At 34.9% G+C, this 15,788-nt stretch overlaps 1 protein-coding gene across 1 annotated transcript in view; it reads right to left on the reverse strand.

Moving 5' to 3' along the window:
* Nucleotides 1-15,788, reverse strand: part of ATG3 (autophagy related 3) — a 26,906-nt gene continuing 11,118 nt past the window's right edge. The window contains exons 5-12 of the mRNA XM_060640009.3: nucleotides 15,386-15,493; nucleotides 10,640-10,689; nucleotides 8,298-8,379; nucleotides 5,086-5,120; nucleotides 4,680-4,835; nucleotides 3,557-3,684; nucleotides 1,806-1,874; nucleotides 1-235 (exon numbers count right to left, since the gene is read on the reverse strand). Of these exons, the coding sequence (XP_060495992.1) occupies nucleotides 154-235; nucleotides 1,806-1,874; nucleotides 3,557-3,684; nucleotides 4,680-4,835; nucleotides 5,086-5,120; nucleotides 8,298-8,379; nucleotides 10,640-10,689; nucleotides 15,386-15,493 (710 nt within the window). The 3' untranslated portion in view covers nucleotides 1-153. The remainder of the gene's footprint in view (nucleotides 236-1,805; nucleotides 1,875-3,556; nucleotides 3,685-4,679; nucleotides 4,836-5,085; nucleotides 5,121-8,297; nucleotides 8,380-10,639; nucleotides 10,690-15,385; nucleotides 15,494-15,788) is intronic.

A 15,788-nucleotide genomic window follows, 5' to 3' on the forward strand; every position in this document is an offset into this window, starting at 1 on the left:
TGGTAGTGGAACTTTTTTTATTTAATGCATAAACATGTAAGTCCTTTTATTAGAGAAATTGTACATATTGGTGTATATGGTCAATGTCACATCTATGGGTTAATTCTTTAAAAATCAGAACCAGTAATTAGGATAAATTCTATGCTCTCTTCGTTACATTGTGAAGTGTCTTGTGTAGTCATATTCTATTGTTGGAATGACAGCTTGTACGAACTTCAAGAAAATTAGAAGATACCTAAAGGTCTTTAGCTAAGGAAAATTGTTTGGTAAATAGTACTAGGATTTAAGCTAACATTGTAATTATCCTTATTAAACAATTTCTCAGAAAAAATACATAAGACAAAATCTTAAGTATATTAAAAAATAATTCATGGAAGTTTGTGTCTATTCAACATGAGGTTCTCTGTAACTTGAAGACTGCTTGACCTACTCCCATTTAGTATTAAAATGTGAAACTTCCTAATAAGTATGAGTTTGCATGAGCCCATTTTTTTTTTTTTTATATAAAAGTGAGAACAAGGTTGTTCATGTTTAAATGAGTGGGAAATGGTTCCTTTACTGCCTATTAGTTTGTTAGAAAATAACATAGGGTAAAAAATATAAAAGCACTGAAGCAAAAGAGAAAAAAATAATTAAGTGGAAACCCTCCATAAGGATTGATTGTAGTTAGTGTATGTACTTGCCATACAATCTGCTACACTAGACTGTGTTTAATAAAATCCTGAATTTTTTTTCTATGTTCCACTGCACCTGAAAATATTAAGACCTTAATTTTTATTGGGGGAACTGATGACTCAATTATTAAACACAGTCTTACAAGTCGCTACCCAGTCTCCAACACAGAGATGAATGCTCAAGTTATGTGCAATAGGGTTTCAGGAATCAGACTGGCTTGGTCCGAGGGTTCCAGGTTTGTTTCAGTGTCAAATAAGCCCAGTGTTCTTCTGAGGGACACACTTTATTAGCAATTTTTAGGTCCTTTACAGTTCTAAGACAGGGGTGACCCCTCACAGTCTACATCTAACACTGAGTGGCAAGAACCAAGTGTTATATCAATCTAGCACCAAACTTATGTAAACTATTTGGCATCTACATTATTGACTTTGGCTGCTTTTGCCAAATCCATGCTATGGGTACATGTATTTCAGGATCCAGCAGTTTAGTTTATTCTTGTCAACCCCAGAAGTAGGAAAACCATAGTAAGATATAAGAAGGGTGCTCTTAAAATAAAAAAGATACTATATTTTAAGAATATATGAAATATACTTCGTGTGCTTTACTTTTTATTAACCTATTAAGCTGAATTCTGTTTCAGAGACCTCAGAATGACACAACCTAACTTTACTTTTACCTGATGGGAAGCACATTTTTTAATAATAGTTAAACTGGAAATACACTTAGGGAAAAGATACTCATGTGTTATCCTCTAAATTAGTAGGTTACTCTTCTTTTTGCCCGTTTTTTTCCATTAAGAGCAATGGTTCTATATTGACATACTCTTAGCCATTGCCTCTTCCACAAACAAAAGCAACTAGCAAGCTGCTACCTAGACAAATACACTGACCGAGGTTCTGTCATAAGGCAGGGCTGATGGGAGCACAAAGGAACATGTGCTCATCATCTGGACAAAGCATAACTATCACAATATGGCATTTTCTAAATAAAGACTCCCATTAAGACTTCCAGATATGAGGGGCTAAAACAAGTTATAGGTACTGTGTCATTAACATTATACTACATGTCCCAAAGAGGAAAACAATCCTAGGAGCCAATGTGCCACTAATGACATACACAGGTAAGGATACATATGAACACCAAGTTCTCCCCCTCCTTCTGCAACAGTCTCAATGATTTTCTTCATCACCTCAGCATGCCTAAAAGCAAAAGAATAAATAAATCTTATCAGCATAGATTAGATCAAAATAGGAAAAGCAAGGAATCTACCTTATTAGTGTCAGTGAATTAATTTTAACGTAATAGTTATATTATAAAATATTCTCCTTCCTCTTCCCAAACAAATCAGATTGTTGAGTCATGTAGAATATTTTACTGGAGCTCAGGCTAAATTTTAAAAGCTATGGTAGTCACAAACACAATGGCACTAGTTAGCTATCCTACAATGCGGGCTGAAGGAGTTTGGGGGATAGTGCAGCAGAAAACTAGAGAAAAGGGAAACCATGCCAGGGTATAATTGCAGAGCAAGGGCTGTGTGCTCTAAGAAACAAGAATTATACCAGGCAAATTCAAAAAACCTACATGGTAACAGCTAATCAAAAAAAAAAAAAAAACAAAAAAAAACAAAGACATATTTACAATGCTGGGATTTCAGCTGCTCAAATATTTAGCTGAGAATAAGCCCCTGCTCACTCTCTCTCAAAATAAAAATAAAATACAGTTTAAAAAAAAAAAAAAAAAAAAAGATTCTCAGAGTCCTGAGAATCCAAAAACATAATCTGAGGTGGCCCATGGCCAGGCCTAAAATGTACTTGAAATCTTACCTTATAGGCCCCCAACTTTTTGCTACTTACATTACATTGTATAATACAGCCATTTATTAAAACGTTTAACATTAATTACCAGTTAAATTACTTATCTCTTTTCCCTAACACAGCTAAGAAAGAGACATGCCTCAGTTTGATAAGCACCATCCTAAAACCTCAAACCATCAGAGAAGGCAACAAAATAAAATGAAAACCTTTCAGATAATTCAAAACTAAAACTAATGACTCTTGAATTACTTTTCAGTTAGCAATATTAACAACTCTTGACATAAATAAACTGGAAAAATGAACTAGGCTTTCTATTGGATAAAGTATGAGGACAAAGAGGTTGCAAAAAATAAGAAGAAAATACTAAGAATTTTTAAAAACTAGAATGTTGCATCTAATTAGTCAATGGAATACCCACGTTTTCATCCAAAAAATATTGTTACCAGAATTTCTCAGTGATTTGTAAGAGTTACCCATTAGAAATAACAGAGTAAATTGTGCATATAGAGCCCGCTTCACTTACTTGGCCCTAAGAAAACACAATGATGCAAAGAAAATCCCAAACAGTAGGGCTGAATATCTCTTAACTGGAGACTAAAGGAAAATAGAAACTCTGAATACATCTTCCTTCACTAACCAATAAAAGGAGATAAATAAAAAACAAAAGGATAACTTTATACTCCACATTCATAGCAAGATTTGTCACAATAGGGCAAACCATGTCTAAATGATGAGTACTTTTTAATCTAAAAAGCATCTTCTAAACTATTCTTGGAGCTGAAAACAGTAAAACCACAAAGATCTATACTACACTATAGCTAAACACACAAAGAGAACAAAAAATAGTCTTATTAATTAAACTTAAAATAAATTGGTCTTTTTCCTTTGTTCTTACATATTTAAGCACAAGAACCTTTCTAAAAAAGACAAAAGAGAATTTTACTTGCTTATTAAACTTTTCTGTTAGGACACTTTGTTTACAGACTCTCAAGTAATAAATCCTTATGGACACACAATACAAACACACACACACACACACACACACACACACACACACACACACACACCTGCACGGGTGAACTGAACACATAGGAGGAGGTGGGAGATGAGGGTGATTTTCAATGGTCACTGTTTTCTTCACATGATCTTGACTGATGTCTTCATACATGTGTTCAACTGTTAAAGGCTGCCTTTGCTGAAATGATAAAAAATGTTTTGAAATCACTGTTTAAAATCTTTCAAGCCTGGGGCACCTGGGTGGCTCAGTCAATTGAGCATCCAACTTTGGCTCAGGTCATGATCTTGCGTGGTTCAGAAGTTCAAGCCCCACATTGGGCTGGCGGCTGTCAGCACAGAGCCTGTTTCAGATCCTCTTTCCACCCCCTGCTTGCGCTCTCTCTCAAAAAACAAAAACAAAAACAAACAAAGAAAAAACACTTAAAAAATTTCAGGCCTAAACTTCAATGTTTAAAATAGATATATCCCTCCCTCCCATATCACCTGCAATACACTATTACAGACTATTTAGAATCACCAGACTCTTTGGGGAAGAAATTACAATTTATTTATACTAGGGAAAGGAGGAAGGAGTCTGTACACCAAGGTTATATAACTTCAGCTGCAGTAAAGATTCCACAAAAAAGTAAGTTCATAGCTGTCGAAACAATTTTATAACTTTTTAATTCATCTTTGGGGCCTATTTTGTTTTACTTTTTTATTTTCCCATTTATAGTCATAAGAATGACATACATGTTAAAACAAGTTGATTTTATTTCAGTTATCCCTTAATTCAATTACGTAAACAAGTTAAAAAAAAAAAAAAGGTTTTCCGTCTTAAGGAAAAAAAACACACGCAACATGATCATTTTGTAAATGTCTTATGTACGCAACAAATGTAATACCCCCAAAATTTAATACAAGAAACTAAGTTCAATTTCTCTTACATTATGAATGAATAACCTCAAGAACAAAGCAATAAATATGTAGCAGATTATTTCTGTTTAATTCTTAGTAGTGTTATTGTCACACTGAATAATTCATAGTTTCTTTAAAATAAGAATCAAGTTCAGTATTAATCATGAAATTATAAAACAAATGATTTCTAAAATTTAAAAGGTCACAGTATATACACATGGACCTAATGACAAAGGAAGTAAATCCAAAAATTATAAATATATTTTCTGTTTGTACCTCATCATAGCCGAACAACCATAGCCGTGGTGTCTGGTAATATTTATCATAAGTGATATAAAGGTCGTAAGTTCGCGTTTGCAAAATAGCATCTTCACCTCCAGCATCAGTTTTAGCTTTACAAGCTTCTACCATTTTCCTTGTGTCTAGGGTAGCCTAGCAATAATGGAGAAAAATTTATAGCCGTTAAAATTAGTACGAATGTAACAATTTATAAAAGGTAATTTTCCCACCTTGTATTTTTTTCCAAAAACAAATAGAACTTAAAAGTCAAAGCTAAAATGTTATACGCTATAACCAATGTAAACATATAAATAAAAGGTTACTGGAAAGATCAAGATACTATTAGAAATATTAATCAGCAAGTTTATTCAGTAAAAGTTAACTAAAAACTCAATTTACAAACCTCATCTGTTTCCAACAATCCACTCTCTTCATATTCTGTTATAAAAAGCAACAAAAGATTAATCAAGTACAAGATTTCTTAAACCAAATAACATATATTACTTCAGAGTATCATTCAAAACCTGGGTTTTTGCTTTTGTTTTTACTTTATTTACTTATTTATTGACTTTTTTATTTTGAGAGACACAGAGACAGCATGAGCAGGAGACAGGCTCTGCACTGTCAGCACAGAGCCTGACACAGGGCTTAAACTCACGAAACCATGAGATCGAGACCTGAGCCGAAACCAAGAGTCGAACACTTAACCGACTGAGCCACCCAGGCACCCCTGCTTTTGTTTTTAACTGAAGATACTGAATAGGTATGAGTGGGCTAATTCCACACTTCCAAAGCAGCACTATACCTGACAAAGCCAGAGAACATCAGCATGGCAAGGCTTGGTCCACGCTACTGTCTATTAGCAATACCAAATGGCATGATACTGTAGAACCCTCAGTGACTCCACTGTATAACATAAGGCTGTTTATATAATTGCATAAAGTGTGCTTATTAAAATCATCAGTGACTTCCTCTTTGCTGAATCCAGGGGTAAATTCCCAGGTTTCATCTTAACTGACCTTCTAAGACCATCTGGATGATTTATTCCCACCTTCCTGAACACTTTCCTTGGCTTTGCCTCTCATCTCAGTGGCTTCTCCTTTACTAACTTCTATGCTTGGTTCTTCTTCATCTCAACTTTATTTCCTTTTTTTCTTTCTTTTCTTTTAAAAAAACTCTATAGTAACCAAGGGCTCAGTTTTTGGACTTTGTCTTTTCTCTATCTACCCTTACTCCCTTGATGATTTCATCCAGTCTGAATGGCTTTAAATGCTACTGATCCCCAAATTTACCCCTGCTCACAATATCTAACTCTTTACTTATGGCTCCAATGGAATGACTAATGTACATGGCAAACAGCACACATCTAAAACTGAACTCCTAAACTCCCCCTCCAAAGCTATTTGGTCCTACAATTTTCCTCATCTCAGTTCAAGACACCTTGCCAGACACTCACACCAAAAATCTTTGGCTACTCTGTCTCTCCCGTGCCACTTCCCACTCAGCAGCAAATCCCTTCGACCCTACCCTCAAAATATGTCCAGAAGTCTATTTCTCATCACTGTCAGTGTTGCCACTCGAGCCCAAGCTCTTATCATTTCTTGCCTAGATTATCCAAACAGTATCCTGTTGTCCCTAATCCCCTTCAGCCTGTTCTCAATACAACAATTACAGTGATTCTGTTAAAATAGTAAATCTTATTCTAAGTTGCTCTTCTAGTTACAAAAACCTTCCAATGGCTTCTCATCTCACTGAGTTAAAGCCAGGGCCCTACATGATCTGGTCCCAAGGATACCTCATTGACTCCATGCCTTACTTCTCTGCCCTCGCTCATCTCTGGACACAGGATTTTTTTTTTTTAAAGTAAGTTCTATACCCAATGTGGGGCTTGAACTTATGACCTCGAGATCAAGAGTCACATGCCCTACCGACCGAGCCAGCTAGGTGCCCCTGCTCACAGTATTTTATATAAGCCACACAAGCTCCTTCCTCAGGGCCTCAGATATCCAAATAGCTTGCTCACTCACCTCCTGCCAGGCTTTTACTTAAAATTCATGTTCTCAATGAATTTCTTGATCAACCTATTTTAAATAGTACTCATCCCTCCCCAAGACTCTCTGTCCCCTCCCCCTCCTTTATTTTGCTAATACTTATAACCACCTAATAAAGTATATTGCTTATCTATTGTTTTTTTTTTGTCTCCCATAACTAGAATATAAGCTCCGTAAGATGTCTACTGCTTTATCTCTAGCACCAAGAACAGTGCCTGCTACATAGATACTATATTGCCCAATAAATATTTGCTGACTAATGAAAACTGCCTGTTATATTATTATATTACCTCCTATACCATCAACACAGTTTTTTAAGCAAAATTCCACACACAGCAATTTTTTCTTCAGCTCTATCCAAGGGAAATGTCACAAACACACTAAAAGGCTGTCGGTCAGATATTTAAGGCAGTCCCACAACTTGTACTCTAAAAACAGTGCTTTCTTCACTATATTCTTCCTACCCTCTACCCCAGCCTGGATAACTGTACACCATTCAGACAGATGGAATGCACAAAAGTATTTGTGCAAGAAGGTGGTTCTGACAATTATGAGACATCCAGGTACAAAGGAAACTACACAAGTACCTCTGAAGTTCAGGAGATCTGGACTGGAGGTTTAAATACAGAAGTCGATCACTGGGATGGTTGGTATGTGAGGCTGCTGTGAGCAATTCTGGTTACAAGTAACTCATACAGATTTCTTCCAAGAATGGGTGTTTGCCACAAGAATAAGGACAAAACTCTCACTAGAATTCAGTAACAGATATACAGCTAGGTTTCATGAAGACTCAAAAGTAATTTAGAAAACAAAACAGAAAAGTACTTTGAGTCAAGACTATGCTGGCAGTTCAGCTACGCGTCATCTCCTCATGAGCAAACACCACTTGCTATTAACAGCGCCTCGACTCTCCTTGGCACCATCTTCCACTTCTGCGTGCTACAGAACATTTCTATCTCACCATAAATTCTATGTATTTGGTCAAAAGAAGAAAAGTAAATGCATAATACAAGAGCACACTTTGCTCTGCTCTGAAATAGTTTTCAAGAATTAGCTTTTAAGCAGGCACCTGGGTGGCTTAGTGGGTTAAGTGTCCAGCTCTTGATTTTGGCTCAGGTCATGATCTCTTGGTCTGTGAGTTTGACCCCTGCATCCAGCTCTGCGCTGACAGCATGGAGCCTGCTTGGGATTCTCTGTCTCCCTCTCTCTCTGCCCCTCCCCTGTTCAAGCATGTGCCCACATGTGTAGGCTCTCTCTCTCTCTCTCTCTCAGAAATAAACATTAAAGAAAAAAAAAAAAAGAATTAGAGCTGTCCCCAGTGTTAAAGATTTATGACTAAGATGTATCCCACTAGAAATAATGCTATCAAGGCTATGCCTTAGGTAAAGTAGAAGAGTCCAAGATAAGGTAAGTTCTGCACTACTTAAGTTTAAATAAAAGCCTCTGTAGGCTGTTAAATGTTAAAATCTAGAACACAATGGAGTAGAATTCTTGTCCGCCTCAACTACAAATACTCCAAAATCCATATTCTAGTGTGATTAAAGCAAATCTAGAACACAAATACCTTCCATATCTGCAGCTTCTCCTTCATCTTCCTCTTCTTCCTCCTCACATATTGCTGAGCAATCTTGAAGTTTTATACTGTCCTTTGAAAATAAGTATATTTAAAGTCACTTAAGTATGTCCATTAGTTCACACACTGAGCACTCATGCATCAGCACAGTGCAAACCACCGTGAAAATGAGAGTGGTAAAGACAGTTCTTATCCTCAAGAAACTCCTACTCTACTGGAGATGACAAACCCATAAGCCAAATATTAAAAATGATATGCTAAGTGCTGTGACTGAAAAATATAAAAGTATTATAGAAGTACCAAGAATCACCTAAGCTCTCCATTTAAAAATAGTTGTCAGTTGCACTTCCAAAAAACTGTATTTTTATTTAACCAATTCATTAGTATTAGGAAACTGGTTCATAGTTATAACTTACACACATAATTTAAAAGAAAAAAAAGGCATATTTTATAAATCACAATACATTTATAAGTTAAACTTATTAGAAATCAAACATTATGTTCTAATTGTTAACAATATCTTCAGTTGAATTAAGTAAAATTATCAGACTCTACAGTTACTATAATATGTAAGATTTCAGTTCAATTTTTAACCTATATTTGCACTAGAATAAAAGAATAATGCTAACCAAAGACAAGCCTAATATAGAATTATTTCACAAAATCAATATTCTAAAAAAGTGAAGTCAATGTAGTAAAGTAAAAAAAAAAAAAAAATCCTGGCTATCTAGTTTCACCTAATTCGTAATTTTACTTAGGGAAGATTTTATTTACCACTAGAAGCTTAAATTGTATGTATCATTACTACACTCAAAATGTGAAACCAGCGAAGAAAGATAATATCTGGGTAATTATTAGAAGAGCCAATATCTGACAAAGTGATTGTTAAGAGAAATTTTAATCATGTTGATGTCATGGTGATCATACTTGAAACAGAATACAGTAGAAATCAACAAGAAAGATTAATATTTGGGTCTGGACAACAAATATTCTAAGCATTAAATTATGAAAAATAATATAAATTCTATATTACATAGGAAATGACAGGAAAGATATATTCCAGTTGTCCATTATTCTAAGTATTTACACTTTAGTAGGACATAAGGATGTTAGATGGGATATCAAGTACCATATTAACCACTACTGCATTTATAAAAAATTTTTTCAAGAATTATCATCAACCTATCATAAAATGCTACCCCATACTACACTGCCATTTATCATTCCCAAAGGCTGAAGGATACATAATTAACAGCCAGAGTAAACAAGATTTTCTAAAGTAGCCAAAGCCATTTTGGGGTTTTTCAGTCATTCAAACTCTCCAAAAAAACAGAATTTCAAAAGGCTGAATTTTCAGGCCAATGAACTGAACCTTAATCCCTAGCAAGCATAAAACTGTACATTAAAAAAACAAAACAAAACAAAAAGAAAACTTGTTTTAGTTTCTAACCCTTCCTGTTAAGACTCAGTTATGAATCCCAAAAGATCTAAATGATAAAAACACACAAAAAAGAGTATCTTAAACTTGTAGCAAATGTTGTATCAAGTGTTTCCTAAGGACAAAAGAAATGCAATTATTCTGTCCAAACATTCTGCTCTCTAAGAGATCTATTAACAAAATAATAAAGAAAAGAATAAAGGCATTTTGTATTTTTCATATTATTTCAAATATAAAAATATGAAGACAGCTGCAATCATCCTCTCTTTAGAAATGAAAAGCTTCTATAATAAAGTTAGCTTGAATTAACTGAAAATTTTCAAGCAGAAAAATTCCACCCCATTACAGATTTTTATCCCCTCTCCCCACAATAAACCATACAATAAAACTCAACTGATTTAGCTCCCACTCAGTCAAAATCCATTCTGGATGATGTTAAAATTTACCTTTAAATTTTCAAAAACAAAAACTTCCACTGAAAACAACTATAAATTAAGAGATTACAGAGGGAATGAGTAAATTACTTAAGACAATGTTTAAACTACAAAATTTGAAATTAGTAGCTACTAATCACTAAGTACATAAACCTCTTCAAAAACTTCTATTCACAGAAAATTTTATACTTAAAAATAAAAACATTTCTTTTAAACTAGCATAGTAGCCTTCCCAATTAGTGAAAATTAGTTGTTTTTACCAGTTACAATCTGAAAAAAAATTTTTATCATACACGGATTTAGGAAGATAAGCACTGAGAAGGAGTAGTTTTGATATGGTCGTATAAAAAAGTGAGAGGAGAAAAAAATAACTCGAATTTTAAAAAGCTTGAATAAGAATATATATATATATGCAAATAATTACAACACTGAATTTAGAAATGTAACTAATTAACCAGTACCTTGCTCTCCAATGTAATCTCCTTAACTGCTTCAGTTACTCCTGCAATACCTGTTTAAAGTTCAAAAAAATACCTGGATTAAAGTGTAAACATCTACCATTTCCCAGATTCAAGCAACATATAAATTAACACTTAAAATTACCTAAATTCTCACAACTCCTCTGAAATAAGGAGGCAATGTTAGCAGTATTTTTACAAATAAACTCTAATAGGAATAAATAATGCCAAAAGCACTTCTCAAATTAAAAAATATACCATTTTGATATTTTACCATGAATTATTCTATCACTCATTTACCATTCCTCATTTACTTTCCCTGTGTGAGTCTTTATCAAATATATATTCATTCTCAGACTGAACACATTAGAAGACTATAGGATTCATATTCATATTTCATTTAAACCTGCATTAAAATTTTCTCAAGAAGATATTAATGTTATTTGTTTCAGAAATCTAGGAGAGCCAGAAGTAGTAATACCATACCACACTTACATGGACCTTTCTATTTTACTGTTTCCATAGGTTATTTTATCCTTATAAACACTATCTTTTGAGGTAATTAGGTAATCATTTCTCCTTATAAAGAAACGAATGAGACTTGCTGAGTCTCACAGTGAAGAAACTGGGATTCGAATCCATATGTGCTACCTTTTAGTTCAATGCTCTGTCTACTGCACCCCATTAAGCAACTACCTCGCATACTTGTCTCAATGAAGGTGGCACTAAGCAGATGGCAGCACCACAAGTCAGCTAAGTACATTCTCATTTAAAATACATGTCAGTTTATTTAAGTTTATTTATTTATTCATTTAGAGAACAAGCATGGGAGGGGCAGAGACACAGGGAGAGACAGAGAATCCCAAGCAGGCCTCATTTTGTCAGTGTGGAGCCTGATGCAGGGCTCAAACTCACAAATCATGAGATCATGACCTGAACTGAAATCAAGAGTCAGCTGCTTAACCAACTGAGCCACCCAGGCGTCCCCACCACCACTTTTTTAAAAGCTTCTTTATTTATTTTGAGAAAGAGAGAGAGAGACAGGGAGGGAACATGAGTGGGGGAGGGGCAGAAAGACAGGGAGAGAGAGACCATGTCAATGTTTCTAATTTGATAGTTTATTTAAAAAAATTTTTTTTAAACATTTATTCATTTTTTGAGAGACAGAGAGCATGAGCAGGGGAGGGGCAGAGAGAGGGGGAGACACAACCCGAAGCAGGCTCCAGGCTCTGAGCTGCCAGCACAGAGCCCGATGCGGGGCTTGAACTCATGATACGCAAGATCATGACCTGAGCTGAAGTCGGACACTTAGCCAACTGAGCCACCCAGGTGCCCCCCTAATTTGATAGTTTAAGAAGGACGAGATACACTAGAGAAAAAACTCTACATACAAAATATGCTTTGCTCCCTTTTTAATCTTCTAAAACTTTGATACATCTGTTCAACATGTCCAAAGAATAACTCACTTTTTACTAATAGAAAATATCACAATCCACAGCTCTAGCACAATGCTTTTACTTCATCCTTTTTTAGAAATTATTACATAATAGATACGATTATTTCATAACATTAAGATCCAAATCTTAACATACTGAATTGGTATTACAAAATGATTCCCTGAATCCGATACATAGATACAAAGAAAATAAACCTCTTCAATTCATTTATATATAATAATGCAGTAGTATGCCACTAGACTCTTCTAAATGTAGGACTGACAAAGAAAAAAAAAAGCTGAAATGACTCTAATGAGGGTAACATTCTCAAAGACTGTGATGGTTAATTTTATGTCACCTTGGCTACGTTACTGTGTCCAGATGCCTGGTCAAACACCAGTCTAGATGTAGCTCTGAAGGTGGTTTTTAGATTTTTGTAGACTCTAACATTTAAATCAGTAGACTTTGAGTAAAGTAGATCACTCCCCATAATGTAGGTGGGCCTCATCCAATCAGTTGAAGGCCTTATAAGAAAAGACTGAAGTGCTCAGAAGGAAAGAATTCTGCTTTCAGACTATCTTCACACTCAGGCGGAAGCAATCAACCCTTACCTGGGTCTTCGGCCTGCTGGCCAGTCCATCCTATAAACTGCAATCTTGCTAGCTACCACAATCATGTGAGCCAATTCCTCAAAATAAATCTACGTATACCTATGTATCTATACCTGTATCTACCTCTATAATCTAATCTATATCTATATATACATTCTATTGTTTCTGTTTCTCTGAGAACCATGACTAATACAAGGGCTAAGAGAAATAAAAGAAACCTATGAGAAGCAAGGATGAAGCAAAGAGAACTGAGGTAACTAAGGAACCGGGCACATGGCCTTTTGAGTCCAACAGAAGTAGTGTTTTAATCAGATCAGGATAGAGTTTAAACTAAAATTCTAAGGATATCTCTCCAGCAGGGCAAACATTTTTTCAGTTGTTGAATTTCTTTAATAGACTTTCATCAATCCAATCGTACTAATACCTACTTACCTCTGTAATGAATGCCTTTGTAAATATGCACCAAATTTTGAGCTAGTGATTATGGAATAGAATACAACCAGACAACAGAATAGCTCATTTACTTCACATCAGAAACATACTGATACAACTAATGGCTTTGGTTAGTCAACAATTGCCTATAGAGGTCCTGCTCATGTCTTCCAGACACAGGAAAACTAAAGCAGAGCAGCTGAACAATTTTGGAAAGGTCAAAAAATAAAGGTTTTCAAACCACATTTTCTTAAGGCCTTGACTAATTAACACTCAACACTTTAAGAAACAAACAAGTTTCAGAATATTATTCAGCCATCAAAAAGAATGAAATCTTGCCATTTACAACAACATGGATGGAACTAGAGTGTATTATGCTAAGTGAAATAAGTCAGTCAGAGAAAGACAAATATATGATTTCACTCCTATGTAGAATTTAAGAAATAAAACAGATGAACACAGGGGAAGGCAAGGCAAAATAAGATAAAAACAGAGAGGGAGGCAAACCATAAGAGACTCTTAACTATAGAGAACTGAGGGCTGCTGGAGGGGAGGTGGGTTAGGGGATGGACTAGATGGGTGATGGGCACTAAGGAGAGCACTTGGGATGAGCACTGGGTGTTATATATTAAGTGATGAATCATTATTTTTGTTTTATATATATATATATTTTTTTCAATATATGAAATTTATCGCCAAATTGGTTTCCATACAACACCCAGTGCTCATCCCAAAAGGTGCCCTCCTCAATACCCATTACCCACCCTCCCCTCCCTCCCACCCCCATCAACCCTCAGTTTGTTCTCAGTTTTTAAGAGTCTCTTATGCTTTGGCTCTCTCCCACTCTAACCTCTTTTTTTTTTTTTTTTTTTTTAAGTGATGAATCATTAAATTCTACTCCTGAAACCAATACTGCACCATATGTTGACTAACTTGAATTTAAATAAAATCCTGGAAGAAAGAAAAAGAAACAGGTTTCAAATGAAGAAGCCCAAGCACTGAATCTATGCTTCTATCACCATGAAGAAACACATGGCAGTGTCCCTTTTTAAGGGTAGAGAAAAACTGACCTAACAAGGTACTTTTTCCTGTGCAGATTACTTAGCCCTCTGACTACTGTATGGGTCTCAACAGATGGCAGCAATATGTCCTTCACAGAACACTTGGTACTGTCTGGAGGCATTCTTAATTACCACAATTGGGTAAGTACTACTGGCATCTAGTGGGCATCTAGTACCAGAGATACTGCTAAACATTCTGCAATGTACAGGAAATGCTACAACAAAGAATCACGCAGCCCAAAATGTTAGTACTGCTAAGACTGAGAAACTCTGTGCTAGTACTACTTTTGATACAGCTGCTACTCTCTAGGACTTAGAAAATTTATTTTTAGTACCTAGATTTAAACTCAGAACACATTTTCTCCATTAAAACTAAGCCAAAAATGGCACTTATATAACTGTGTAAATTAACTATTAATTGTTAACTATTAACTAACATTAATTAATTCATGTAACTATATATTATGTAACTACATACAACTACATAAATGCACATTAGTATATGCTGCTGTCCCTGTCATAAATGGTAGTTAGCTATAGCAGCATATACTAATCTACGTTTACACAGTTAAATACAGTAGCAAAATCGGTGTTTAGGACTTGGAATAAAAAATCATATTCAGATTTACAACTTCTGCAAACACACTTACGAAAGGCTTAAATTTAGTCAATTTCTTTAACAAAAATCTATTGATCAACTTGTGTATCAGATACTATGTTAGATACTGAGGATTCAGCAATGAATCTCTACCTCCACAGAGTATACAGTGTTTGTCACTGAACAAATAATTATTAAATAATTTTAAATGTGGGTCTCTGGAGTACAATAAATATAAGCATAGTTCCTGTCCTAAAGTTCGTCACACAGCAATGGAATGACACGTAAATAAGGAACTCTAAAGCAAAGCAGTATGCATACTCAGCAATACTAATTGTCTTTCTTTCTTTAGAAATAAAGAAAATGATATGGATATTTTCAAATTGCTACTGAAGTAGCAGTACTATAGAAATTTGGTATTCTCCAAAGGCACTTTTTCTTTTTTTTTCCAATTTGTCTTCCTGCTATTTTTCAGGTAAAAGTGTATTGGGACAACTGTGCCTTATGTATCCTTTGTTGTTGTTGTTTTTTAAAATCAATGCTGTTATAAAAGATTGTAAAAGAGTTTAAAACAATTTAGACTAAAATACAGTATTTTATTCTCCTCTTACCTGTGTTATGGTAAGTATCTACCCATCCCCCATCACCATCATCTTCTTCAATGATAGCTTCCAATTCATCTGAATATTCCATCTGTTTGCACCGCTTGTAGCATGGCACTATTAAACAAGTGGCAAATACAGTTACTAGCACATAATCTGCTTCCTATGAATCCATTAGAAAAAAAGAGAAAATTTATTCCATTTTAAGGAAATACTGTATTTCATTTCTAATAAGTGCTTAAGTAAGTGTTTAAAGAGTTATATTCAGCTCACAAATACATAATGATCACACTTATCTTTCCCTAAATACCTCTGTCAGAACACAGGTAGAAAATTTCTACTGAAAATTTTTTTTGTTTATTTACTTATTTTGACAGAGGGAGAGGGAGAGGGGGAGGGGGAGAGGGAGAGG

This window comes from Panthera onca, chromosome C2 (genome assembly GCF_046562875.1).
Source record: "Panthera onca isolate mPanOnc1 chromosome C2, mPanOnc1 haplotype 2, whole genome shotgun sequence".
Classification (NCBI taxonomy): Eukaryota; Metazoa; Chordata; class Mammalia; order Carnivora; family Felidae; genus Panthera; species Panthera onca.